The 27324-nt window shown below is 40.1% G+C and overlaps 1 protein-coding gene across 4 annotated transcripts in view; it reads left to right on the forward strand.

The window, feature by feature from the left end:
• Positions 1–443: 443 nt before the first annotated feature.
• Positions 444–27324, forward strand: part of SEC24D (SEC24 homolog D, COPII coat complex component) — a 103426-nt gene continuing 76545 nt past the window's right edge. Inside the window, exons 1-6 of one of the 4 annotated variants that reach the window (XM_032858748.1) lie at positions 444–462; positions 4964–5122; positions 13475–13604; positions 19630–19778; positions 21403–21675; positions 22142–22272. In XM_032858748.1, the coding sequence (XP_032714639.1) occupies positions 5005–5122; positions 13475–13604; positions 19630–19778; positions 21403–21675; positions 22142–22272 (801 nt within the window). In that variant the 5' untranslated portion in view covers positions 444–462; positions 4964–5004. Of the gene's footprint in view, positions 463–2540; positions 2789–4963; positions 5123–13474; positions 13605–19629; positions 19779–21402; positions 21676–22141; positions 22273–27324 lie in introns of those variants that run through there. The other 3 variants (XM_032858747.1, XM_032858749.1, XM_032858752.1) reach the window with 3 other exon arrangements.

The following is a 27324-nucleotide window of genomic DNA, read 5'->3' on the forward strand; positions in this document are numbered from 1 at the left end:
TTTTCTTCCAAAACATACATATCAGAAAGAACCCTGAGTATTGTCTGGAAATTCATTTTCTTTCTATATAGTCTTGGGCAGTTGTTGTCTCCTTTCATTTCCTTTCAAAGTTAGAACAGAGCGGGGCATGGCTCGCTCAGTCAGTGGCGTATGTGACTCTTAATCTCAGGGCTGTGAGTTCAAGCTCCACACTGGCCGCAGAGATTACTTAAAAAGTAAAATAAATATAAAGTTGGAACAGAAAGACCATAAAGAGCACAGAACCCCAGCACATGGACATTCCCTGTGACTTCACCTTTCAATTAGTATATGGTTACCAAGGTGACCACATAGTGTTAATTATACATGGAACATCAGAGGCTGGCATCAGGTGGCAGTGGGATAGGTCGGACCAAGGAAGGCTGGGAATCCAGGCTAACCTTCCTGTCTGCTGAGACTCAGCAATGCTACCACAAGAATAAGGTCAGAAATTAGTCACTAAAGGGTTTGTTACTTAAGGTCACAAGAAGGGAAGCAGGACTGAAACTAGAAGTCTATTTTATAAGACAAAGAAATTTGTGATTACTAACTCTAATTACTGGTGGAGCTGTTTGATCTATTAATATTGTATTTATTTGAAAGCTTAAATATAAGGCAGATATAGGAGAGAAAGGCAAAACAATTTACTAGAGCTAATCAGAGTCATATTAAGAGGAAGAAAAATGAGGTAAAAATGCTTTGAAATTAAAATCAGAAGGCATGACTTCCAACTAAAAGACTAGTAAGTTATTTTCATTATTTTGAAATTCGTCTTTTTAATCTATAAAATTGAATTCCATCCTCACTGAATATTGAGTTATCTATAGTTCTAATCCCTTCCAACTTTAAATATTTAGGAATTCACACTGTCTTAGAACTGAAATCACAAATTGTCCTGGTGCCCCTGAACAAGAGGTAAGAAAGAATTTACAAACTCAAACTCAGTGGTTTTATAGAGACAACAAGCTAACTAGCTAATTGCATAGTGTTCCTATCTCCAAGTGACTGCTCTCTCCTACATTGTGACATAACTGTACTATAACAACTTTTTTTTTTTTTTGCTCTTACAAGCTGTGCTGCTTTAATGCAGACCAGAGCTTCCTAAACTCCATCAAACGTTTTAAAACAATTTTTTCACTGTGGATTCTCAAATCTGACCAATGTTGAAGCTGGATGTAGGCCAGGCACCACACCTTAAAACTGTAAAAAAGGAGAAGGGGGAAAGGTGACCATTAGGTCTTCACCATGCTGGAATAACTTAAAATACCTGCAAAACTACTATAGCATTTCAGCCATAGTATCACCCCTATGCAATTTTTGCCCAGGGATTTTGTCAGTAAAGGGATTTGTCAAGTATTTTTTCAATCTTCTTGTGCCCCAGAAGAAAGTATATACATATATATATATATATATATATATATATATATATTTTAATATTTTATTTGACACACAGAGAGAGAGAGAGAGCAAGCAGTGGGAGAAGCAGGTTGAGGGAGAGGGGAAAGCAGACTCTGCGCTGAGTAAGGAGACTGACTGATGTGGAGCGTGATCCCAGCACCCTAGGATCATGACCTGAGCCAAAGGCAGACACTTAACTGACTGAGCCACCCAGGAGTTCCAGAAGAAAGTGTATTTTGGAAACAAAACACTGACCTGGTTTGCTTTTGTAAGTTGGAGCAAAGTGGTAGCTATGCCAAACCTAGAGTTGGTTGAAGGTCTATCTATCCAGGAGTGGGGCATTGTGAGAAACCAGCCAGATGGTCCTAGTTTTTAAGGCTAGATAGAGAAAAGAAGTAAAGTTCCAGCTGTCACATATGCTGCCTTTCTCAGTGGTTCCTCACAATACAGTGAGCTAAACACTGAGTATACACGTATTGACCCCTGTTTGGGACGGGTTCAGTCATCCTCCTTCACAATCAATCTGTAGGCATTCCTATAAGGAATACACAGACGTCTAGCAACTTCAGATTCAGTGAAGACATTCCTTCCCACACTTTTCAGTTGGGACATCTTTTCCTTCCTATTTTACACGTTGCTAGGCTGCCTTGGGCGTTCCTTCCTCTGTAGAGCATTGTACGAATGCGTCATCAAATTGTTCGTGTACACGTGCCAGATTCGCCTTTAAATTCCAGACTCGCCTTTAAATGCTAATCCCCTAGGGGTCTTGAATCATGTACCTTCCCGTATCCGCAAGCAACACCTGGAATATCACAAGTTATGTAATATGTAATGAATGAATAGCTGAAGCCGCAACCTGTTGAATGAAAGAATGAATGAACCCTCATTAAGCACTCCCGCCTTCCTGCGGGGATCCACTGAGAAAACGTTGCTCTAATTTAACAACAGCGTTAAAATTTTTTGACCTGTTGTAGGGAAACAAACAAAACAGACGGGAAGAAGCGAATAGAGGGGGGAAAAAAGGGAAGGATGGGTAGCCAATACACTCGCCGCGCTCCGGGCCGGCCCGCCCCCGGTCCGGCCCCGCCCCGCCCCTCCCCGCCCGATCCGGTCTGTGCGCGTGCGCCGGCGGGAGCGCGGCAGCTGGTCTGAGCCCCGGCGCTGGGGGCGCGCAGCCGGGAGAGTGTTTGACGTGGCAGTTCCCAGCCCGGCTGCAACTCTGTGAGCGAGACCAGACTGTGGGGACACAGGGCCGGGGGGAAAGGCGCGGTGGGACGAGCGGCCGCAGCGGGAGCTGGGCCACCGGGGGCATCCGGCGCTAGGAGCTGAGGGCAGGCTCTCGGAAGTCCAGCGGCGTGCGGGAGCCGACCAGGTAATGCCTCACCCTGCCTGGCTCTGGCGGGACAGCCCCTCCCCAGCCACAGCTAGAGTGGGGTGCAGTCCCCGGCCTAGGATGGGCGTTGGCGAGAGCTGGATGCTCACCTGTGGCAGGTCGGCGGAGGAGACCTCATACTTTGCTCCTTTAGCCTTTTCGTGCAGTTTAATAATGGGGGTGGGGTGGGTGGGCGTGGGCATTCTTTTACCCGCCCCCGCCCCCATCTTTTTGTCTTGGGATGCTGGAACTGCGTGGTTAGGGTCCTCAGCAGCCACAATATTCCAGTGGCACGGCCAGCGGTTTTCTTGTCTCTGTATCAACTTAATTTCATCTTCGGAGGTAGGCAATATTGGAAATAGAGTAAAAATGGCAACTGTATCTTCAGGCTTCGGGACATCCTATCCGATAGCGAAACCAATTTGTCCAGATCCAAACTTGGTCCAGGGTGAGAAGCACACCTTGGCTCTCCTTGGCCAGTGACAGTGGCCTGGGGCTTGTTCTGTGATGGAAGCTCCCCAGATTTTGATCCTAGGCCTGTTCTTGCCAAATGGCTTTGTGCCATGTCGCCGCTTGAAGCTGAGTCAGGTTTCTGTAACTTGGTGCTGTGTGAGGAAGTTTGACGTGGCAAACTGGGTTGCATGAGGAAGCAAATTCCTGTCAGGACCAGTTAAGAGGGACCCGACTGCTTGCTTCCTGCTGTTTGGAGTGAACATCCCTGCCTTTCCTCTCCGTCACTCAGCAACAGGCTGCTACGTAGGTGTGTGCTCCTGCTGACTTCCTAAATGTGCCTGCCTGGTTGGATGAGCTTGACCAAAGCTCAGGCTGCCACGTCTCTCTCTGCTGAAGTGGGAGGAGGGTAAAATTGTTGTCAGGAACAAAGTGGACCGGCAGGCTTTTGCCTATCTCTCCTCTCTTTAGTTCTCTCCTTCCAAGAAGAAGATAACCTTATAATATTTCCTTTTAATTTTGGAAACTTCAGCGTTTAATAGGAAAATGAAACCAAATGAAGAATGAGATTTCCTGACTATAGCTCTGTTTCAAGTCTTAGCAGGTGTCATCCAACTTTTACCTTAAAAGGTAGCATCCTAAAACAACAAAAGGAAAATATTCCTATGCCGGATGAAGAAACTGGAGAGAAACTGTAGGATCAGTGTTTTATGTCTGCAAAGCCTTTAGAAGCTTTGTTTTGTAAGAGGGAACTGAGGCCCAAAGAGGTTCTTCACCTTATTCCATGTCAGACAGCTAAGTGTTGGTAGATTTGTAGTGAAAAACTACTTCCTTTACCAGGATTCAGAGCTTTTTTTTTTTTTTTCATTATAAAAATTCTTTGAGCATAGTTCTATGAAATGTGTCTTATTTTGTGAAACCTGGAGAAATGGTAAATTTAAAACAAATCGATGTCTAGCTTCTGAGTAGAATCAAGATGGGTGTGTTGTACTGTGAGGTGTGTGCGCATGCCTGAACATATATGAAATTGCTTTTTTCCCCTTCTTTCCTTAAATATATGTGTATATGTTCTTAGAGGTGTGATATTTAAATTAGAAAGAGAGTCTGTCATCTTTGAATGAGAAACCACTGATAACTGTCAAATGTTTGCAGGCTGCAACCTGGCTTAGACATTTTATGACTCATAAAATAAGTCCATTACCAACTTCTTTTTCTTCTGCTATATTTGTTGGACTTTTAATTTTCTCTTTATCCTAGCTGCCTGACTAAAATTACTAATTAGGATAGCACTGAAATGACCCAAGTCCTGAAACAACTGATTGCAGACTACTAGCAGCTCTGCTGGTCAGTCAATTGAATGACTTGTGATTATTGCTCTTGGCATGCTTGTTCTGAAACGGGGCCATGGAAACCAAAGGCACAAAAATAGTGGATACATTATGAGAGACTATCTGGGAAATAGTTCATTCTTTCAGTGGAAAAGTGATTGTTATTTAGATTTTGTGCCTGAGAACTTGCCTATAGAAGTGAGTTACTGAGTTCCATAGAGCTATGATTAGAGCCTTTTTAGAAGATAATATGGTATGTTGTCTGACATGAAGATGTCTCTCACACCTGATATTTTCCTCAAATCATTATAAATATTTATTAGCAGTGTTCATATTTTGAATAGCATTAAGTAACTCAAACTCTATTGTTGACCTTTTTTTTTTCCTTCTGTTGCAGAGTTCTTTTGTAAAGCTATCCCTTGGAATGATATTTTCATAATGAGTCAACAAGGATATGTGGCTACACCCCCCTATTCTCAGTCCCAGCCTGGAATAGGCCTTTCTCCACCCCATTACGGACACTATGGGGACCCATCTCATGCAGGTTCTCCACCAGGTAAAGTGCATTATTTTGACTTGCATGTGATTATTGATTCTCAGGCTTAGATACCTAAGATATTCTGAAATAGCAGCTTTAGAAGTGTTGAATGGTCATTATGTGATGCTGTGGTTTGAGTGTATAGCTTACTGGAGAAGTCTCTTATGGAAGAAGCCTACATCATCAGTTTGACTATTGCTTGGAATATGACTAGTTTGGTTTTTAAATATAGATTAAAAAAAAGAAGCTTCCTGAGTGTTTTGTTTTTACCATTAGACTTGTTCTTGCTACTAGTCAGTGGTGCAAGATTATTTGAAAATGTAATAAAAAACCAAATTAAATGTATATAAATATATATACTATACCTTATATGTATAGACATATACATATGTGTGTATTTTATATGTTTTGGCAATAAGATTAAAAAATCAGGTTTGAAATTGGAAAAATACGATTAGATTCATGTACCAAAGATTCCTCTATGATAATAACAAGAAAAACATGGCCTTACCTTGAAATCATTATTGAACGATATTGTAGGACTACCACTCTATTGCTGTTGGCACCATAAGACCACATTTATCAAGGGGCTGCTCGGAGGGACCGCATTTCAGGGTTGGAGGGAAGCAAATAAGAGCCTGTTTCAGGTCTAATGGTCCCAAATTTCCTAAAAATATTTGTGTAAGACAGTTCTTGGGAATTCTGAGAGAATGCTGAGGAATTCAACTCAAGTCATTGGTGGAAATTGGCTGTATGTAAAATAGTATTTTGGGGGGCTCATGAGGACTGATTCAGATATGTAGGATCTGGGCTCTGCTGGATAGCATGTATGGAGTGTGGAGCCACTGAAGGGTGAGGAAAGCCCTGTGGTGAGGCTGGGTTGTAGCAACCACACACGCCATTTTTTTGCAGAAGATGCTCTAAGACTGGGAATTTCCTGTGGAAAGTCACCCTTGTGATTTAGTAGGCCCCTAATTTTAAAAAACCTTCAAATGAAGCATCCTCCTTTTGTCCAAAACCAGTCTTCCCCAGTCTTCTCTATCTGGTGGCTCATTCCTCCTGTGCATTTGTATATGGTGAAAATTATAAATTGTTCTTTTTGAGTGCTTCCCGTGTATCAAAAACTGGTCCTGAAAACTGTCCATGCGTTATCTTATTTAATCTTCACACAATGCTGTGCAATAGATTATTACCTCTATTTTGCAGCTAAGAAAACTGACTAGTGTACTGTGACTTATTCAGGGTCCCAGGATTCATACCAGAGTCCCTCAAGAAAATAAACAACAAACTCTAATACACACCTAAGTAGAACATTCAGTATTCTTTGCTCTTCCTTCCTCTCTTCACAGCTGTCTTCTTAAGCAAGTACTCACTTCCTTCAGTGACCCTCCATCCTTGCCTCTCAGTCCCTTCATGGCTCAGTATAGTCTCTGCTCCATAGCTTGGTCCCCTTCCACCCTTCCCACACCAAGGTCACCAGTGGCCCTATTACCAGATGCAGTAGACATCGTCCTGTTCTCTTTTGAATTTGACACTGTTTACAGCTCTTGTTTGTACAAAATTCTCTTCTCCTTTGGTTCCAGTGACACTATCTTTTGTTATTTTTCTCGAGGGCTTTCTGGACATTTTTTTCTAAGGAGCCCCCTACCCATTCTCAGTGACCCTAGGCATTGCTATTTCTTCTTCATTGTTCTATCATCACCCCTCTTTTCCTCTCTATAGATTTTTTCCCCTATGCTGTAACATTCCATATGACATACTAGTCTCTCAGATCTATTTCTCTAGCCCATGTGTCTCTCCTAAGCTCCAGACCCATATTTTCAATTGTCCACCTGTTTACATGGGCACCTTAGACTCATCATGTCCAAAATAATTCAGAATTTTTTTCATGAAACCTATTTTTTTTGGCATTCCATATCTCACCCAATGTTATCATCATTCACTCAGTTATTCAAATTCGAAACTTACACTATTAAAAACAATCTCTTCCTTTTACCTTCTCCAATGCAGTTGTCCTCCCAAATTCTTTCGGGGTGATTGTAAACTCTTTCCTACCTGCTTCCTCCCCTCTATCCTCATGTCACTCTTCTTATTCAAGCCATTCATCTTTCACTTGGATTACTAAAGTGATCTCTTACCCATTCTCTCTCTCTCCAGTACTGCCATTCTCCAAACATCCAGTTCTGTGCTGGAGGGATTTTTATGGCACACAAATCTAATTTTTTACTTCTTTTGCTTAAAATCTTTTATGGCTTCCCACAGCCACCGATTCTATTTTAAGCTCATTAGATCCTCATTGATTTACTCGTTTTCTTTTTTCAGCTTGTCTGCCGTGTTACCATGCCTGTTCCAACAGTGGCAGTAAGCCATTAGTCACTGGGAGGCTGGTTTGTGCTCTGATTTGCGCCCCACACTACTAGAAGGCCTATCCATGCCTTCACACTGTCATCCCAGTAGGGTTTACGTCCACACTTCTCCTTCAGATTTAATTCAAATGTTGTGCCCGCAGGCCTTTCTGACCACTGTTCTCTCTCAAGCCTATCTATAAATACTTTCTTCTTTTTGTGTTCTCCTAACACCTGTGCAGGACTCTCTACTATTTACTACACTGTATTTTAATGGATGGGCCTAAAGCAGAGAAATTACTCCATAAATGAGTGTGTGAATGACAAGCTGCTTCATTCATCAGCAACACTCTGGTATTTACTGATATTAAAACAACAACAAGGAAACTGTCTCTGTTGTACTAAATCCTTCACACTTTAATTTAAACCTCTTTCTCCTTATTTAATTCTTAGATGGATACTAGGCTATCAGACTCTGTAAATATACCTTTCTGTAAAATATGGTGTTTTTGTTTAATTATTTAAGGCTGTCACTACATTACCCTAGCCTTTATTTTTCTGTGCTGAGTGACCCTAGGTTTCCTAATCTTCTCTGCCTTCTTTTCTAGTCTTTTGATGATCCTTTTGTTGTTTTTGTGATGGACACAGGCAACCTGGCTGTGATTCCTTGAAGTATCTATTCTTACATAGATCTGAGCAGTGCTAACTCTTGTTTTGCGTTTCTCACATACCATACCTCCGTTTATGCCTATCATGTGGTGCTAGTGCTATGTAGTAACAAATTTTACAGATTTATTGAGTGAGCAAAGTACCGCCAAATAACAATGAATGAAATAAATCTAATCTCAGCCCTTCTAATACTTATCTAGTGGGACATGCATTAAGTAAATTGACAGTGACAATACGGGGGTAGTACCAAGATAAAGGAGGTAGAGGGTGCCATGGTAGCACATGGCAGGGCACATAACCAAGACTTACGGATCAAGGGAATCTTCCTGGAAGAAATGACCTGGAAGATGAGTAAAAGTTGGCCACGTAGGGAGGCAGCTTGCTGGGGTGGGGGATGGGGTGGCACTTTGGAGCCACCTGCAAAAGGTTCAGCCTGGCTAACACAGAGTGCCAGCACTGAGATGTATGCCTGGAATGGAAAGTGGGATCATCTTAAGACTTTATTTAGGCTTTAAGGGCAGTAGGGTACCACTGAAGCATTTTAAACTGGGAAGGGTCATGATCCCATGTATATTTTAGAAGGAGTTACATTCCACATTAGAAAGTATAGAGAAGGCATCAGACCTGCACACACTGGTTTCTGGAACAGGGTTTCTCATCCTCAGCACTGGTGACATTTGGGGCCAGTTAATCCTTTTTGTGGGAGGCTGTGCTGTGTGGTATAGGGTGTTTAATAGCATTCTTCACCCCTACACAGTGGAGTATAAGCCATACTATACCTACCTGGCCCATGCCCGCCATCCCCAGGCTGTGGCAACCAGAAACCTTAGACATTGCCAAATGTCCCTTCAGGGGTAAGATAAGCCCCGATTGAGGACCACTGGTATGGAAGCTAAGAGGCAAGAACTGTTGATGTCCTTGAACTAGGGTAGGGCTGTGGAAGAGGTGAGGCTCATAATAAATAGCAGCTTATATAGGTACACAAGCAGGCACAGTGCCTTGGGAACAGTGGTCATTATGATTGTGTCCATATGATAGGGAACTTGTCTTTATTTTATTTTATTTATGAAGTCATGATAAGTGCATTTATTATCTCCATCACCTATTTCACCCATCCTCCCACCCACCTCCCCTCTGGTAATCATCCGTTTGTTTTCTATAGTTAAGAGTGTGTTTCTTGGTTTGCCTCTCTCTCCCCACTTCCCTTTGCTCATTTGTTTTCTTTCTTAAATTCGATATGAAAAGATCATATGGCATTTGTCTTTCCCTGACTGAGTTGTTTTGCTAGAATTAATACCTTCTTAAACTATACCAAAAAAATAGAAGAGGAAGGAAAACTTCCAAATTCATTCTGTGAGGCCAGCATTACCCTGATACCAAAGCCAAATAAAGACAGCACAAAAAGGAGAACTGTAAGCCATTATTTCTCATGAATATAGATGTAGAAATCCTTAGCAACATGTTAGGAAACTGAATTCAACAATACATTAAAAAAAAATCATACATCCACAATCAAGTAGGATTTATTCTTGGGACGAAAATGTGGTGCAGGGTTCGCAGAACAATCAGTATGATACATCTCATCAACAGGAGAAAGGATAAAAACCATATGATCATTTCAATAGATGCAGAAAAAGCATTTGACAAAGTATAACATCCACTCGTGTTAAAAAAGAAAAACTCTCTGCAAAAGAGGTCTAGAGAGAATATACCTCAACCTAATGAAGGCCTTGTATGAAAAACCCACAGCTAATATCAGACTCAATGGTGAAAAACTGAGAGCTTTTCCCCTAAGGTGAGGAATAAGACAAAGATGTCCATTCTCACCGCTTTTATTCAATGTAGTACTGGAAGTCCTAGCCACAATAATTAGACAACTTAAAGCAGTAAAAGGCATCTTTATTCATTTTAGATAAACTTCTTTTTTCCACAAATGACTTTTAATTCTAGTTTTAGTTTGTCAGATCCAGGGCCAAATCCAAGATATGCTTTTCAGTGATGTTGTTTTCAGCAGGGTGTTTTTGTAGATCACAGAAACCACTGTAGCAAAAAGCAATTTGTTAGAGGGTATTAAGAAGCCAAGAGAGTGCTAGAGAAAGCTAGAACCAAGCTTGGGACTCCGTGGTCCATGGAAATGCAGACCTCACACAGGGCTATTCCTTCAGTAGCTAGTGCCTTTCTACCCCAGAACTACCATCTCTGCCCCCTATTCAGGGTCTCCCAGAGGAGTGTTGTTTTGCTGAATTTAGAGAACGTGGCAACCCTAATTTGTAAGAGAATTTATGCAGTGGAGATTCCATCTTTCCAGCTCAGAACCACAGAAAGGTAAGTCAGAAGGGAAATGGAATTAGTATTGAGTAAGCGAGTCTATAATATCTGCCACTGTGTTGAAGACCACTTTGTGATTTTAGAGATTTTTTTTTTTTGACATAAGTATAGTTAGTTCTTTCTCATGCTATGGTTTTCCTTTCCTATTAAAATCTCATACTATAAAGAACCCAATTTCTTTTTATCTCTGATCACTTTTGAAAATACGTGTAATGAGAAGACTATGACTTTGCAGATAACAGTGATACCGATTTCTCTTTGCCCTGAGGATAGAGTCCAAATGGCACACAGGACTTTGCAGCCTGACCCGACCAACCACAATAACTTCTGTTCCAGCCCCTTTTCCCCATAACCTCTCTGCCCTGTACCTTCTACCAGTCTGTTATCATGTTATGCCCTCTTATATCTTTGTACAAGTTTTCCCTTCTGCCTGAAATCCTCTATCCTGTTTCTATACTAAGAATCCTGCTTGTCTGGCAAGATTCAGCTCAAGCAGTCCTTCCTCTTTGAACTTTTTCTTGATTCCTATAGGGAGAGAGAGCTTGTCCATCTGCATATTGCAGTACTGATCACAAGGCACTGTCATTGTTTGTTTACGTGGTTGTGACTTCCGTAAGAGCTCTCAGTGTCTCAAAGGCACATTGAGTGTACCTTGAACAAGAATGAGTTTGAAATGTTGCCATAGAGTTGATTTTCAAAAATAAAAGGTAAAGAACATTTTAGTGAAATTGGTGTATAACAGTTCTGCTTGAGTATATATAAACTGGGTTTTTTTTTTTTCCATTTTGTTTTTGAAAATAGGGAAATTTATAAACTTGCATCCCATGGATACACATGGGAATACCCAGACAAGAGTAATTCTAGAAACTGTTTTTTTGATTCTCTGGACATATTTTTGAGGGTTGTTGATGATATTGGGATTTACTTATCTAAGAAATTAAAACATCTTTGGTTTCTTATAGTATGTGTAATTATTATTTTAGCACTTGTGTTGTGGACTTTCTATTCTTGTCCAAAATAACGTTTCAAAAATGAAAATACAAGTGTGCATATAATTATTGTGTATATGTACTGTTAGAATATAAATCCTTGAAAAAAGGAGGGCAGGAGTTATGGTCGAGAGGAAGCCAAGATTTGTTGATTGATTGCCTTAATATATCAGACATTTCGGTATGCTCTCATATCTATTGCCTTAATTCTCAGAACTGTTCTCAGAGATAGGGGACATTACTTCTATGACACAGTGTTAAAAGTCAAGTTTTCAGAAGATAGAAGTATCCTTGTCAGAGTCATAGCTGTTAAATGGTGGAGAAAGAATTCACATCCAAGTCTGTGTGACTACAAGTCTCATGTTTTTCTAACTTGTTGGCTTTGGAGTTTAGAACATCATATAAAAATGTAGTGTTGTAAGAAAAATATTTGTTTTTTTTTTCTTATTATATGAGAAATTGCTAAATAAGACTGTGACTGTAAAGTTAAAATTTTTCTTAAGTTTGAGGCATCCCATTTTAAGAAAAAAAAAAAAACATTTGTGATTAGTTTCAGTATTATTCACGAATACAGCCATTTCCCTGGTTGTATTACATTCCATATTACCCAAGCATCTGAAAGCATGCTCTCGGCCGTATGATGATGATGATAATATAAGAAACTTTTGTTTGGCAGCTGTAAGGTCATCCAGTCAATCTCTTGTTACCTGAGAGAATAAACTTTCTAGAGGAAGACATAAGAAGAAAAGAGATGTTGGGTGTGAAGTATCACTATGAGGTCAAGTGGAGGAGTGCACACAAGGCACTAGGAGGTCATGGATGATGGTGCCAGAGAGGAGGGTGGGGTCAAAAGTAAGTTGAATGAGCTGGAACAAAATAAGCAGATTGGAAGTGGAGAGAGAGCAAATAGAAGACTTTTTTTTTTTTTCTTTTAAAAGACTAGAAGGGGTGTCACAAGTGATCTAGTCCAAGCCTTTCCTTTTGCAACGAGGGGAAGGAAACTGAGGTATTTGAATATAAACTTCTCGCCCAACACCATACCTCTATCTGCTAGTAAATGGCCAGGTGGGGCCTTGAACTCCTCTGACCCATGTTCAGAGACTTTTCTTTTATACCGCAGTTTCTCCAGAAGAGAAAGATGTCTGCAAACAGTTCTAAAGAGAGACCTTGAAATATCTTTTGAGAAGGAACTCTTGTAAAGGAAAACAGTTATTGCCAGGAGCATCTCCTAATCACGTGATTCCACATTTTTTAAAAAGATTTTATTTATTTATTTGACAGACAGAGATCACAAGTAGGCAAAGAGCCAGGCAGAGAGAGAGAGGGGAAGCAGGCTCCCCACTGAGCAGAGAGCCCGATGCGGGGCTCGATCCTAGGACCCTGAGTTCATGGCCTGAGCCAAAAGCAGAGGCTTAACCCACTGAGCCACCCAGGCGCCCCATGATTCCACATTTTATATGAGTGAATATGATGAGTTTAGGAGTCCCTCGATTGTTTATCACCCAATTATTTGGAATCCTGGAAGAATTATTAACTGAAACTTGCTTTGCATTTGTTGGAAAAGCAGATGCTACTTTCCACATACTGTAATCAAAGACGTTTTCAGAGGTTTTTTTTTTTTTCTCTCTCCATAGTTACAGTTAAGATCTTGATGATGGTTCATACTGTTTTATCCCAGTTATTTTCTGATATCCAGAATGGCATTTTCCACTTTGTATTCTAGCTTTCTTTGTGTGATAGTATGTTCTATCAGGTGCTTCTACCAAATGCAAGGTCGTTTCTTCTGTTTTTGTTCTGTTTGATATTGAAATGGTTCTTTCCTTTCTGTTCTCCTATCAATATGATGGTCAAATAACTGTGCTGGAGCCTGGCATTGATAGGTGGTGGTTGATGGTGGTTAATGCAAGTTTAAAGGAGAACTTGTCTTAACCCTTTTTTTACCCTCCCACTCCTGCTAGTTTTCATTTTCAACCTAATGGCATTGCATCCTCTCTTTTTGCACATTCATACTCTTCTAAATTCATGCCCTTCTGTTGCAGGTATGATGAAGCCAGCAGGGCCTTTGGGGGCTGCTGCCCCTGGGGGCATGTTGCCTCAGGGTCCTTCACCTCCTGGACCCCATCAGTTTGGCCAGAATGGAGCTCACGCCCAAGGGCATCCTCCCCAAAGGTGAGCTAGGTAGATTCCAACCCGCATTTGTATATTCTACTAAAATTGTCTCACAAGTGCCTTCTAAACTAGCATGTTTATTGATTTGACCTCTTGATACTGCCCACACCCTTGTAAAAGGACTTGCTAGATTGTCCTAGGAAACAGACATTTAGAAAAGTTAGGGAAAAAAACAAGACCAGTACATATTTAAAAATATATAAAAAATTACTTGTGTCAATACCACACATTTTAATTTTACATTATATTCATCTCATTTTAGAGTTCCGTTATGAATCTCTGATTTCTTCAGATGTCTATGCCCTGTATGCCCCAGTACATTTTAAATCATCTATCGTGTTGAATCCTTCGCAGGACTGAGCTCAGTGCCAGTAGGTGCTCAATAAGTATTTTAAAAATTAAATCAGATTGTGGCTAATGGTAAAAACTGGATTTGATGTGAAAGGTACACAGATGCCAGTGAGGGATTTTTGAAAGGTAGGTCGATAGTAAAAACCACAGGAAATAAATCCTCTGTTTGCGTTTATAATAAATTAAGAAAGGGAAAAGTTGGAGGCAGGCCTGAAGAAGTCAACGTATGAGCTGTATGAGATGTGTAGAGCTCTGTATCCCACTGGGGACTATCCCCTGGGAAGGGAGTCAACATCACACCTGCCCTGCTGGAAGTCCCATTATTATTTTTCCGGTGAGCTACTGCCACTGAGAATCCCAGTGCCAAAGCTGTTTATCGTGTTTACTTTGGAATTTCTCCAAGGAATACCTGGAGGCTTCATTTCCTAGGTTCCTTTTCCAGGCTGTTAGGCTGTAGGGTTGGTGAGAGGAGGATTTACCCCTTGGTGTGAAATCTGGACCTGCTGTTGCTGAAGCCATTCAGTTATACTTTCAAGGGACCTGTGAGTAGTCCCTGTTAGTGGGAAAACTCTCTGGACTTTTAAATGTCATCGAGTTAATGCTCCTATAGGACATTTGTGAAGTTGACACTTCCTGGCCCTTGTTTGTCAGAGTAACATTTACCATTGACATGGTTGCTGTGAGAGACAGAGTGAAGGAAACAGAGGATGAGTGAGTCTAAGTAATCTGGTTTGCATGTGGTTGTGGTTTGAACAAGGAGCACAAAGTTGAAGAAAGGGCCTGACTGGGGACCTGACCTGATGACCCCTACCTAGTGTCATTAGCCTGGTGGTGGGGTACAAGGATTAGAGTAGAAAGACTGAAAACCAAGATGCCTCTTCTGGCTCGAAAATTAACTATGTGGTGCTGGTGGAGTTCCTGGGCCTCTAGGCCTCCTCATTTTGCTCACTTGTAAAATGAGGAAATAGAACTCTCTGTCCAGAGCACAGGGGAGAAAATCTGGAAAAGTTCATTGTTGTTAACTGCCAAGTATTTTAGATTTTTTTTTTTTTTTTAAGAAGAAATGCTAAAATTAAACAGCTGGTTTGAAGTTAAGAAAGCTTTTGGTCACTGGTGTTAGCCTAGATTGTATTGATCTTTTTGTTTCTTTCCATTTCTTTCCCTTCAGTTAGGTTCCTTAGAAATAAGTAAACCATGGACTTTATCATCAGATAGACCCTGGCTGTGTGGTTGTGAGTGAGCTCAGCGCAAAGTCTGAAGATTGTAGACCGTAGAGTCAAGGCGTGTTTACTACTCTTGGCTCAGGCAGCTGCTGCTTCACTTCTGTGTTCCTCAGTTCCCTCATCACAATTGTTTTTTTAAATATTTTATTTATTTATTTGGCAGAGAGAGAGAGAGATCACAAGTAGGCAGAAAGGCAGGCAGAGAGAGAGAGGGGGGAAGCAGGCTCCCTGCTGAGCAGAGAGCCCCATGTGGGGCTTGATCCCAGGACCCTGAGATCATGACCTGAGCCGAAGGCAGAGGCTTAACCCACTGAGCCACCCAGGCGCCCCCCTCATCACAATTTTAACCATAGTGATGTGGTTGTGAGGATTTTGATGGCTAATGCATGCCGAGAATTTTGCATACTGCATAATGCCCATGAAAGAAAGAATGCCCGTGAAATACGTGTTAGCAGTTGTCGGTACCATTCTGAGGGCATGTAGAGAGTCTACTGTCTGTAGCTTGTCCTCCCTACTGGTTCAGTTTAGCTACTCACAACAGCTCAACCTAGAAATCTGCTTTCATTCTAATTCCCAGGGAAACCCTGACAGATTCTGCCCCATCTCCCCTACTATTGACTTTCTTCAACTTGAACTGTGAATTAAAGGTTGGAAATGGATTTAAAAATTAAAACATCAGGGAGAAATCTAGTATTCATGCTAAGCGTCCATGGTTACCGCACTACTTTGCCCTCTTGGGACATATTTCTTTGTATATAGTTCAGTGCCAGGGCAAAGGGCACAGTGATTGTGCAGGTGAATCACACAGTCTGATGACAGATTGTCAGAGAGCATAGGTGGCTCATGAAATTTCTTTGATGATTATAGCACTTCAGTGGTGCTGTTTATACTTCGAGAACCCATCAAAAAATCTCTTAACTTTTACAATATCTAAACTGTTGAATGAAAACAAGATATAATTCAGAGTCATTATGTTGATTGAAATTTTAAAATTTATCATTTTTATTTTTAAAATATTGCTCCTTCCCAGGCACCGTTTCATAAAATTTAAAAATCATACCTAGCCATTAGTCTCTTTGATCTTGGCTGAAGCACTATGTCTTAAACTTGTAGATGGTTCTGAAGTTATCTACAAAGTGTTATTGCTGGGTGGGATTAATTTAGTAAATAAAAGCTGTAACTGTAAGTTATATAAATTATCTGTTTTAATCAAGAAATGATGAATTGGAGGGAAAGAGAGTGGAAAGAGGAGATTCGTCTTCCCGAATTGAAGTTGATGGGGTGAAATCTGCTAAGAACTTGGTTGCAAAGAAAAAGAGGGAATAAGAAAAATAAGAGGTATTTAAAAAAAGAAAAGAAAAAAGAAAAATAAGAGGAATAGTTGGAATAGTTTTCTCTTTATTTTTTTATTTTATTTATTTATTTATTTATTTTTGTGGAAAGCAGTGATATTGGGTAGAGGTTTTGTTTTCTCTACTTCATGGACTGAGTATTTAAAAATCCAGATTTTACTTCAGTCCAATCTTGACAAATTTGGTACCATATCTCCACATTCCAGCAAACTTCAGCGTACAGCTCACTACTTGACCAATTTGTTACAAACTTAGAAATAAGAAATATTTGAGGTTGAGCAGGCCACAGACAATTGAGTCAACTCTCCAGAGGTTTAGGACTAAACTGAAACTGAATTTTCATGTTTTATTAATCCTCTGGTATTAATTCTTTATTGACTGTTGTGTTTTATGGCAGATCTGCCCTTTTCTGACATTCAGTGAAACAATAAATTAAAATATAAAATTGAATATTTTCTCTGCCCAGAAACCTGTTAAGTGAGGGAATCAACATGGGAAATACTTAAATCATTTGTTTCTTAATTTTAACCATTATATATATAGCACAGAAAGGGATCGTTCCATTCTGTTTGCTCATTTTTTCATTTGAAAGCTGAGAGCTATGGAGATTAAGTGGTTTGCCCATAGTCACACAACAGGGTCTCCAGGCTGGGAGCCTTTAGACCCGGATTCATATCTAAACTCTGAAACCTACATGCTGTGTAACCTCGGATTAACTAATTTAGTAGAGTAATGAAACTGAAAAATTTTAAGTCACTTTGCAAATTTAAAATGTTCTGTTAATCTCTTTTATCTAAATGAAAGTTTTTGCTAGCTCTTTACTACTATTTTATTCTTAAATTAATAAAATTGCTTTTAAAATTCAAATCTGTTTAAGATCTGCAACATTTAAGTTGGTTAGGAAAAAAAATTGTGAATTTCTAAAGCCTAATTCCCAGGACATATATTAAGCAATGAAGGATAAGTAGGCATTTATGGGTCAAAAAGTAATGGCCTAATGGTTGTATATTTTCATATTCTGTATTTTAAATAATTAACCTTTTGTTAAGTTTAAAAAAATACTGGAGGCATCTTATGTCATAACTGCCATTTGAAACATATTTCATCCTATTTGTAGTATGTAATTATTCATATAATTTTATATTTTAAAAGTATTATTAACATTTGTAAAATATCTGTGAGTATGTTTTAGAGAATTTTTTTCTTAAACAATTGAATAATCTCTCCTTCCCTCAATTTAACTGCTGGTTCCCAGTTCCTGCTTATTAGATCCAAACCCTATAACAATACCATATGCTACACCCACTAATGTATTCTTATAGAGCATGTACCTTCTGCCTGTGTGCGATTATTGCATGTATCTATCTCTCGTGACTTTTTAAAAAGGCAAAAGCAGGGTTCCTGGGTGGCTCAGTTGGTTGGGCGACTGCTTTCATCTCAGGTCATGGTCCTGGAGTCCTGGGATTGAGTCCTGCATCAGGCTCCCCGCTCAGCGGGGAGTCTGCTTTCCGGAAACCACTGACCTCTCCCCTCTCATGCTCATTCTCTCTTTCTCTCTCTCTCAAATAAATAAATAAAATCTTTTTTTTAAGAAAAGGCAAAAGCATAATTTCTTGAAAAAAGAAATGATGTTTTTATGAAACAATGAATTGACAAAACATTTCATTGACATAATTCTTGAACTCATTTCTAAGTGAGCAACAATATTTTAAATGTTCCAGTTAAGGCTAGAGTTATATTTTGCCTTGCCTTTCTTTTTCCTAGTATCATTAATAAATTAGAGATATAAACAGAACTTCTGTAAGTTAACTTTTATATTTTCTCTCCTTATTCAGTTTTGTTCCAAAAATTATTCCAAAAATTATTTAAATCAAAAGATGTTTAGTGTAACTGTGTTGGTCTTGTTTCAGTTTTTGACAGGAGAGGAAATCAACAGCTTTGCTAAGCAGTATTCTTTGGGTTAAAATGTTATTCATTCTAACTTTATAACCCTTTATAACCAAATATCTGCTATAGGATAGCTTGTAATTTTACAAAGAAAAAGCATTTGATCATTCATCCATTAAACTTAAGTGTGGGATATCATCATTCTGAAATATGCTTAAATACCATACAGCATAACAGTTCGAAGGTTAATTATAAGTTTTGTTTACAGTAATCATTCGATTTAAGATACATGGAGAAAAATGACAAGAGAAAATGTTTTGGAAAGTGTGCTCGGTTAAGACCTGGGAAGAGGATAGTCCTGGTTTTGTCACACATAAGTTGTGGGACTTTAAGCCAGCCACTGGCCTTTCTCAGGCTCTGCTCCTAACCTCTAAAGTGGCAGTGGAAGATGGAAGGCAAGAGTGTCCGCCACTAGGGACACGGTTTCCAGTTCATGGAGAAATTTAATTCAGAGTATACCATCTTGGAACATTTCATTTTTTATTAGTAAGAAGTCATAATGTAACTAGAAGGCAAAGCTTTAACTTCATTCTACAGATTAATTACAATAGGAACACTGTTTCTATTCTGTTCTATGGTGGCCACTGTTTCATTCAAAACAAGGAAAAAGAAATATACAATAAGTTCAAGCTAAATTAAAGGTAAAGCATGATGAAATTTTTAGATTAAAATGAGTGAACAATTTAAAAACTTTTTACTGAGTTCACTTTCAAATACTATTTGCAGGGCACTGAAATTATAGTGCAGGTGATGTTTTATTTTAAAAGCTGGGTAAGAAAAAGGAGAATGATCATAAAGATAGAGCCACAAAGCATTTTATTTTTCTTGGTTCTGTTCTATTAAACATTCACTCTGGTATAGATAAAGCTGTGGTGGACTCTGCTTTTCAAACTTGATTTCCAAAGCTGGTTCTGTGCTTACATTAGGAATTTTTTACTAAGTATCTTGACATGTTGAGCTTGTGAGCATAGTTATGTGATGATGCTACATGGTTCATTTTGAGCTCACATTAATAATAAAGACAGGATAAAATATCAGTCATTTTCCTGGTGCCCACTAGATGGGATTAAATTTAACAGGTTATTAACGTTTGTTGTTTATCATTTGTACATGAAACTATGATACTGTTTAACATCCCTTTTTCCCTCTTAGATTTCCAGGTCCTCCACCTGTCAACAGTGCGACACCCTCCTATGCACCATATTCACCATCTACACAATCGTCTTATCCGAGTCCTGCATCCACTGCATCCGTCACCCAACTGGCCAGTCAGCTCAATGCTATGCACATTAACAGCTATGGTAACAGTTTCATTATTAGTGTTCACTGACCACATGTTTCATGAGTATTTTTAACGAAGGTGGTTTTTTTTCCATTTTTAAAATAGACATAGGGGCGCCTGGGTGGCTTAGTGGGTTAAAGCCTCTGCCTTCGGCTCAGGTCATGATCCCAGGGTCCTGGGATCGAGCCCCGCATCAGGCTCTCTGCTCGGCAGGGAGCCTGCTTCCCTCTCTCTCTGCCTGCCTCTCTGCCTATCTCTGTCTGTGAAATAAATAAAATAAAATAAAATAAAATAAAATAGACATAACTAAAAAAAATAGGCATAATTCTGGCACATCATATTGAAGTGGTTTTTTAGACATTTTTATATAAATCATCTGTATTATGTATGGCTGTAATTAATTTTTTTCCTGATTATACTGCCATTTATTTCAGAATAATTGAAAGACCCTCAGTGTAACTAACATTCAATATTAGAATGATAAAAAAAAAACAAAAAAATGCTGACTTCACAAATAAACATTAGAATAGTGAAATTATTTTGAGAAATGTGGAGGGTAGTTTTAACTTTGTGTTGTTTAAAATGGAGCCCTAAAATAAAAAATATAGTACTCATTGTTTCACAGTGTGCTTTGATTCTGTATTTACATCATGAAAAGAATGGAAGCTTAGATGTTTGAGGCAGAAAAGAGAATAATAGGAGAGAAAACAGTTACAGTACTGAGATTTGTATCAATGCTGTATATTCTAAGGGTCAAAGGAACCTTCACTGTAATAACAGCATAGTCAGCCATTTATCTTGATGAAGAATGTTTCCATTACTTTAAGTGTTTTTTTTTTTTTTTAAGTTTTTATTTATTTAGTTGGCAGAAATCACAAGTAGGCAGAGAAAGTGAGAAGCAGCCTCCCTGCTGAGCAGAGAGCCCGATGCGGGGCTCAATCCCAGGACCCTGAGATCATGACCTGAGCCGAAGGCAGAGGCTTAACCCTCTGAGCCACCCAGGCGCCCCTACTTTAAGTGGTTTTTTAGATACATCTCTAAAAAAACCCAACCCTCTATTTTCTGTCTTTTACTGATTTCAAGATGGGTAAGTCTCCAGGAAGCAAATAAATTTCGCATAATCAGAGTTAGAATAATCTGGTTTTATAACTATTTCCCATATGATTAGAAAGCACGTTAGTGACCCTTGTTATTTCTACCTAGCTCTGAGATCTAGTTGATCAAGTCAAGCACAAGACACAAAATATTTATTTATTGAATATGTAAGTTATGTGAATAATTCTTGTTACAGAACATTTTCCTCTATATGATTTTCTAGATTTTGTACCACATACAATTTCTTAACTAGTGACATGTATCATGTAAAGTTAATGCAATTGAGTTAAAATTTATCCTATTAATTTTCTCACCAAAATTATAAATATTGCTTTTACCCTTTAAAAATTCTCCAGTTTTATAAAATGCCCCAAATAGTATTTGTGTAACTTTCTGCATGAAGATTCATCTTGTGGGGAAAAAAAATTGATTTGTAGGGATGCCTTCTTGTTTTATGTCAGGACAAAAAGTGTCCCTGTGTGTACTTCATAGAATTTAGAGAGCTGAGAAGTGCAACATTTATTGGTCTGGTCTTCTTTCTTGCACAGGTTCAGGCATGGCTCCCCCTGGCCAGGGGCTCCCTGGCCCTCCAGCACCTTTGTTCCAGGGTCTTCCCCGACCTCCACAGCCATCCATTATGCAGCCTGGATCTCAGGTTCTCCCACCACCACCCACTGCACTAAATGGCCCTGGTTCCTCGCCCTTGCCTCCATCAACACACAGGCAGGACGGGCTCCCTGGGCCTGCTCCTCTGAATGCCCAGTACCAGCCTCCGCCTCTTCCAGGACAGACGCTGGGCACGGGATATTCGCCACAGCAGGGTAAGGCAGGCTGGGCTCAGGAAGGTCTTGGGTTACCTAGGAAATCAGCTTTGTTCTATGTTACAAGGCATCTATCACTTACTCTTAAGGAAAGCTAGTTTTAGAATAGCGTGGCAAGTGCAAAGAAAAGGGGAATCATAGATATTCACACTTAACTCTCTGCCTTACATAAATAAGATGAAATATTGTCAGTGAGCTCTACATCTAGGACCTTGGGTTCTAGTCATTTCTTTTTTTTTTTTAATTAAATTAAAAATTAAATTTTTTAAATTAAATTAAAAATTTTTCCCAATGTTCCAGGATTCATTGTTTATGCACCACACCCAGTGCTCCACGCAATTTGTGCCCTCCTTAATACCCACCACCAGGATCACCCAACTCCCCATCCCCCTCCCCTCCAAAACCCTGTTTGTTTCTCAGAGTCCACAGTCTCTCATAGTTTTCTTTTTAAACTTTTTTTCCCAAGCAGCCAGCTATGGTCCCCAGATGGCAGGTGGGCAGCTCTCCTACCCGGGAGGCTTCCCTGGAGGTCCTGCACAGATGGCTGGTCCACCACAACTCCAGAAGAAGCTGGATCCTGACTCGATCCCCAGCCCAGTAAGTGTTCTCTCTCACTCCCATCGTCCCCCTCACAAAGGACCATTCTTCATTCACTGTCTCAGAAACTTCAGTTTGTTAGCATTTTTCCTGTCCTTTATTGTTGGAGCACTATACCCATCACATAGAGGCTTCCTTCTTTCTGTGTCTGGGGAAGAGAGGCTAGGTTATGGCATAGTAGGGGGTCTCCATGACAGAAAGCTTATGGAGATTTTTTTTAGTACATAAACTTGGCAATACTATTGACATTTATATTAGCCTATATTAGCAGTATTTATTGATTGTTCAATGAGTAAGTAGTAGTCAGAGCATACAAACATACTAGTTTAGATAAATAAAGGATGCTTTTCAATAAGAATAAGATACCCACTGAAAGTGAAAACAAGTATTTTACGTTTTGCCTATGAAAAAAAACTGTTTCATATAAATTCGAGTTGGGGGGTATAGCTCAGTGGTAGAGCATTTGACTGCATATAAATTAGAGCTATAACTTAATTCTCCATTCAGGTTATTTTCTTTGGAAGATTACTCTTTAGTAACTCTATCAGTCAGCTTTTATTAGGTTATTCTGCAAAATGCACAATCCCCAGTTTGCTTACAACCATGAAGATTTATCTATCCCTCAGATTACAGGAAGGCTGTAGCAGCTGCCACTTGTCTTTAAGTGCTGCTGTGTGTGCCCTTATCATTCCAGAAGCCAGCGTGAAGGGGCAGCCTGTACTTGGGACATGTTGTTATCATGAGAAAGGGAGAAAAGAGAGCTGACCAAAAGGTGCGATAGCTCTTAAGGTTTTCACTCAGATGTGGTACATCTGAGTGGTTGTGGTCACAACCACTCACATGCCCTCCACCAAAGCAAGTCATGATAAAGCCCCAGGTCATTCAGGCAGGAATATATAGCCCTGCTTCAGGAGAAGCTGCAAGTCTTTAGCAATGAGCAGAGATCTGTAGTCCTTTTGGAATAATAATGAAATTGATACCGTTAACCTAGGTCTTTGAAGTGATTCTATGAACATGAGTACAAAGAGTTAGAGATAGCCCAAAGAGCTACTGTATTTACTAACGAACCACCACCAAACTTAGTAATTTATAGCTACTATTTATTAATCCTCATTAGTCAGCGGGTTCTCTGCGCAGTTCTGCTAATCTGCGCCAGGCTCGATGGTTTTGGTTTGGGTTTGCTTGTACATCTGGGGTCAGCTGGAGGTTTGCCCGGAGCCTGAATGGTCTAGGATGTTATATTAATTCTCTGTGGCTACTGTGCCAAATTTACTACAAACTGGGTGACTTATAACAATAGGAGTTTATTCTCTTATGGTTCTGGGGGCCAAAAGTCTGAAGCTGTGCTCCCTTGAAAGGCTCTCTAGTGGAATCCATTCCTTGTCTCTTCCAGCCTCTGGTGGCTACAGGCACTCTTTGGCTTGTGGCTGTATGACTAATCTCTGCCTGTGTCATCACATTGCCTCTTCCGCTTCTCTGTATCTTCTCCTCTGGGCATCCATCTCAAAACTCCTTCTGTCTTTCTATTATGAAGTTATACGTGATTCCATTCAGGGCCCACCCAGATAATCCAGGCTGAGGGTCTTCTTTCAAGACTTTTAATTAGTTTTCTTAATACATAAGGTAATAGTCACAGATTGCAAGGATTAGAACATGGATATACCTTTGGTTGGGTGAGGGGCGGGGTACCACCAAGCCCACTACAGATGGTGTAATTCATGTCTGCTATTTGGTTACCCATCTGTTAGCTGGGAATGATTGGGCCATGTCGCTGAGCATGCTAGCCTGGGTTTGTTCACTCGGCTGTGGCAGAGATCTAAGACAGAAAGTAGGAATCTGCAAGGCCTCTTGAGCCATGGCTTGGAACTAAAACGTTGCCGATTCCGTAACGTTCTCTGAGCCAAGGCAAGTTACAAGATCTCCCCAGAGTCCAGGAGTAGAAAGATAAGACTCTGGCTCTGGATGGGAGGAGCGCAAAGTCCTTGAAAAAAAGCACAGAGAGGGTAGAGGATTTTAGTTATTTTTGTGATCTACCCACTTATTCTATATTTATTTGAATATAAACTTGAAGGTTTTTCATAGAGCGTCCTATAACATGTTAGAAATTAAGTTTTAGTAACTCTTAGTGCCTTTATTGATAACTATATTACCAGCCATTACTTTCATAGCTTAATATTATATCATTATTCTAGTTAAAGGAATATAATATTTTTACATTGAATCCATCATTTTCATTTCTTGTTTCTTTCCTCTCTGTAACATCTACAGACCCTCTGGGTCATTCCACTTCATTCTCTGAAGTTTTTAACTCCAGGTTTACCATTAATTTCCCCAGTACTGTTTTTGTAGTATTTTAGAAGCTTTCATTTCCCTGCTTTTTCAGTTCTTGATCTTTTTGTCCTCAGTGTTCTTTTTATCCAGCCCACCTCAGTTATCCGTAGTCTTACCATAGATCCTGAGATTACCAATTATTGAACACTTTAGAATCTCAGTTGAAAGCATCTCATTTTCCAACCACTGCCTCCTATCTTTTTAGCTCATTCTTTTTAGGACTCAAAGATGTATATGATTCACCCACCAGGACTTATAACTTAACTACTTTATCTCTTATATTGCCTTCATCTTCTCACTTCTCTTATGCAGCTTTGATTATTTGATCCATGATAATAAATCTGTCCCTTACATCCTCTCTTCTCAATTCCTTTGCCCCACTCCCTTCACTGAATTCACTTAGAAAAATCCCATTTCGGGGGGTGCCTGGGTGGCTCAGTGGGTTAAGCCTCTGCCTTTGGCTCAGATCATGATCCCAGGAGCCAGGGATCGAACCCCACATCAGGCTCTCGGCTCAGCCGGGAGCCTGCTTCCCCCTCTCTCTCTGCCTGCCTCTCTGCCTACTTGTGATCTCTCTCTCTCTCTCAGTCAAATAAATTAAAAAATCTTAAAAAAAAAAAAAAGAAAAAAATCCCATTTGTTGTTAAACCGTCTCTCTAGCTGCTCCATGCCTATACCTCGGATGCCACCTGTGACTTGAGAACAATCACACCATGTGTACTGGTCTCACTTTTAATTCATGACACTAAACTAAGGTGAACCTATAGTTGTGTGATTCTAAAACCCATCTGCACAAAAGAATCACTGCTGAAGCTATACAGATATTGGTGCCAGCTCCCACCAGCCAGTTTGATTTAATTAGGCTGGGATGTGGACTGGACATTGGGATTTTTCAAAACTTCCTTGCTAAGTCTAATGTGTAGCAAGTTTGAAGGCCCTCACCCAGCTCCACTATCTCTCCCATTTTCCTGGTGACTATTATTTCTTCTTTCTTCAAACTCCTCGCACTGCCTTCCCCTTTCTGACTCTCTAGTGATAATTGTTCTTCTTATTTCATGGAGAGATTAGAAGCAATCCAAAGAGAACCTCTGCATGCTGTACCATCACATCTCCCTGCATTTATGCCCATTCATCCCCCTTCCCATCTGTTAACTGTGGATGAGCTGCTCCATACTCCCAACCAAGTCCATCACCTCATAGATCCCTTATAGCCTCTCAAGGACAACCCTTCAGCAAATATCCCCTGTATTAAAGTATTCAAGTTCTGCAAAAACAAAAACAAAAGCAGAACCAATAGGATATATGTGTATATATCTCTATCATCTATCTTTCTTTTAAAAAAATACTTTTATTAATATATAATGTATTATTTGCCCCAGGGTACAGGTCTGTGAATCATCAGGCTTCCACATTTCACAGCACTCACCATAGCACATACCCTCCCCAATGTCCATCACCCAACAACCTTATCCCTACTCCCCCACCCCCCAGCAACTCTGTTTGTTTTGTGAGATTAAGAGTCTCTTATGGTTTGTCTCCCTCCCAATCCCATCTTGTTTCATTTTTTCCTTCCCTACCCTCAATCTGTCTTTCTATCAAAAGAGTTATCTTATGGTGCCCAGATGGCTCAGTGGGTTAAGCCTCTGCCTTCGGCTCAGGTCATGATCTCAGGGTCCTGGGATCGAGCCCTGCATGGGGCTCTCTGCTCAGCTGGGTGCCTGCTTCCCCTCTCCCTCTGCTGCTCCCCCTGCTTGTGCTCTCTCTCTCTCTCTGTCAAATAAATAAAATCTTAACAACAACAAAAAAAAATTCACTCACTCTGTTGTGATGGTTGGAGATCTGAAATCTGCAGGGCAGGCCAGCAAGCTGGAGACATAGAGAAGAGTTGATTTTGCAGCCCAAGTCTGAAGGCATCTGGACACAGGATTCCCTCTTCCTCGGGATCCCTCATTCTTTTTCTCTGAATTGGATGAGTTCGATTCCCATTATGGAGGGTCTACTTTACTCAGAGTCTACTGATTAAATGTCAGACACTTAAGAAAATACTTTCCCAGCAACATCGAGACTGGTGTTTGACCAAAAACCGAGTACCACAGCATAGCCACGTTGACATATTTTAATTGGCCATCACATCGCCTCTCTCCTGCATCATCTATACTTGCTTGAAGATAACCTTCACTTTTTCACTGTCTAGATCATTTTCAACAGACTAGAAACATCCTGTAATAACTTTCCTCATGAATTTAAAAGAGGCCTCCTCTGGCCCTTCCCAAATTCTCTGTCCAGTTTCCTCTCATTTATTCGCTCTTTTATAGCAAAAAAAAAATCTCCAGCAGAGTTCCTTGTACTTGATGTCTTCAGTTTATCCCCTCCACTCCCCTGCTGTGCCTGTCCCAGTTTAGATCTCATCAGCACAATCCCACCAACACTATGTTTGTCGAGGTGACCAGTGACCTCCCTTTACCAAATCTAATGGTCAGTTCTCAGATCTCATGTAGCTCAACAGTTCAGCAGCAATTGATACATCTGCTCCTTCCATCCTCCTCGAAACACTTTTTCATTTGGCTTCTGGGATGCCACCACTTATTTACATCTCTGCTTATCTCTTTCTTATTACCTTTGGTGGTTTCACCTCATCTCTCTGACCTCCAGGTGTTAGAAGTGTCCCAAAGTGTAAGTCTTTGGATCTGTCCCTTTCTCTGTTGACATTTACTCTGTAGA

This window comes from Lontra canadensis, unplaced genomic scaffold (assembly GCF_010015895.1).
Source record: "Lontra canadensis isolate GAN:19392208 unplaced genomic scaffold, GSC_riverotter_1.0 scaffold1, whole genome shotgun sequence".
Lineage (NCBI taxonomy): Eukaryota > Metazoa > Chordata > Mammalia > Carnivora > Mustelidae > Lontra > Lontra canadensis.